This window comes from Galeopterus variegatus, unplaced genomic scaffold (assembly GCF_000696425.1).
Source record: "Galeopterus variegatus unplaced genomic scaffold, G_variegatus-3.0.2 Scaffold1513, whole genome shotgun sequence".
Classification (NCBI taxonomy): domain Eukaryota; kingdom Metazoa; phylum Chordata; class Mammalia; order Dermoptera; family Cynocephalidae; genus Galeopterus; species Galeopterus variegatus.
This window is the reverse complement of record NW_007727624.1, coordinates 52,996-54,888: the sequence shown is the minus strand read 5'-3', so window position 1 is coordinate 54,888 and position 1,893 is coordinate 52,996. Positions and strand designations below refer to the sequence as shown.

At 33.5% G+C, this 1,893-nt stretch overlaps 1 protein-coding gene across 1 annotated transcript in view; it reads left to right on the top strand.

The window, feature by feature from the left end:
* LOC103594239 (ubiquitin carboxyl-terminal hydrolase 10-like) overlaps nucleotides 1–1,893 on the top strand; it is a 43,310-nt gene that overhangs the window by 22,356 nt on the left and 19,061 nt on the right. The window contains exon 2 of the mRNA XM_008577446.1: nucleotides 1,521–1,589. Coding sequence (XP_008575668.1) covers nucleotides 1,521–1,589 — 69 coding nt within the window. The remainder of the gene's footprint in view (nucleotides 1–1,520; nucleotides 1,590–1,893) is intronic.

Genomic DNA, 1,893 nt, shown 5'->3' with positions numbered 1-1,893 from the left:
AGAATAGAATTCTATAGAAAAAAAATATTCTAGAATTCTGGGAACAAATACTTTTTTCTTGGAACATTCAAAACATCTCCCCATTGCTTTATAGCCGTGTTGGTTCTGCTGTTCAGACCTTATGCTGAGTTTTTAAATTTAGTAATTTAAGTTTAGTAGTCAAATTTTCATGAACTCTTTTTCTCTGATAGCTCCTTTTTTGTGCCTTATTTTTTCTGCTTCCTTTTTACCTAAAGATACTTTTCCCTTCCATTGCTTGGTATATGCCTAAGTGAAATTGATATAAGCTTTTTCCTCATTGGAGTTGCTAAGAAGGTCTAACTTCACAATGAAAGAAGGTCGAACTTCACAATGAAAGAATTTCAGAAGATCATTTCGAGACTGCTTATTTTTGCTGTTGCTGCCAGTGCACAATTTCTTTGTGGACAACTCATATGTATATATATTATGTGAAGACATTTTGTTTTCAGTGTGTATTTACAGTCTTGGTTGAAATTGCCGAAGAGCCATCCAGAAGTGTTTTCCCCTGTACATTCTTAACAACAGGGTATGAACTTGGTTGCCATTTATTTGCATTTACAGTAAAAATGGGTATTATCCATTTACTTTGACTTTCACATGCTTATAAATTTCCCTGCAAATTACTAGACTGTAAGCTCCATTAGAACAGAAGAGCCACATTTTATCATTTTATCCTCACTTCTGATTGTTGTGCATGGCATTTAGTAGGTTCTAAAAAATTATTGGTGTAATGGGTGGATGAATGGGTCCCTATTGTAGAAATTCATTCCTACTGATTCTTCTTAATGACTGACTTCTTGAAGCTCCAGGGAGAATATGAATTGGTAGCCACACTTCCCAAACTCATGTTCATGTTGTTTAACCAGTTGTTTTTCCAGAAAGTCACATTCAGAATTCTTTGAAATTGGGGACCATAAATAGTGCTGTGTCTGTCTGATAATACTGGTATCTGTGCATCATGCTCAAATGCATTTTTAAAATTTAAAAAATCCATATATATTTTTAAAGATCACTAATCAGGATCATTAGCATTTTTCTGTTTTGGATTTCCCTGTCTTCCCATTTGAATCATGTTTTCTGTTTTTCTTTAGTCAGTTTGGCAGAGAAAACTGAAATTCACATAGTGACATGAGTCAGCAGAGAGGTAAATGGAACAACTGGAAATATCTGTGAACCAAAAAAATTCTCCTGCAAGCAGGACTCCACAAGTTTGGTGTACAAAATTGACTTGTTTCTAAAGAAGCTTAATCAATTTCAGAGTGTTCTTTGACAATTTATAGAAATGTTAAGTAGTATTTTTATTTTTATTTTTTTGATAATTGGAAAATACTGCACCTAGAAACCTCAGTTTGCAGACCAAATTAAATTTGTTTAATTGAGAAAAGGTTTTGGGGATTCTGGCCCAAATGTTTCATAGGATTGTTACAATATATAACATTTTCCTGAAAGTATATAATTTATATATTTTATGTGATCAGTGACTCTCTTATTTTTTTCAGTATGTTTTTGGAGATTTTAGCCCTGATGAATTCAATCAGTTCTTTGTGACTCCTCGCTCTTCAGTTGAGGTAAGACAAGTGAGTATGTATGTGGATATAATGATTATATGTCCACTTTAATTTCTATTTGTTTTTGATAAAGAATTCCAATGTACAGAAAAGTTCAGAGACTAATGAGAAATACCTGAACCCAGTAGCTAAATTTGACTGGTATTAACGTTTTGCTATATTTGCTTTAGACTTAAAAAAAATAAAGCATTACAGATACAGTTGAAGCCTCCCTGCATCCCTCCCAGATCTCTTTCACCTCCCTCCCTAGAAATAATAACCTCCTGAAACTGGTAAGTATTGGTTCCTGGCTGTGGTTTTCACC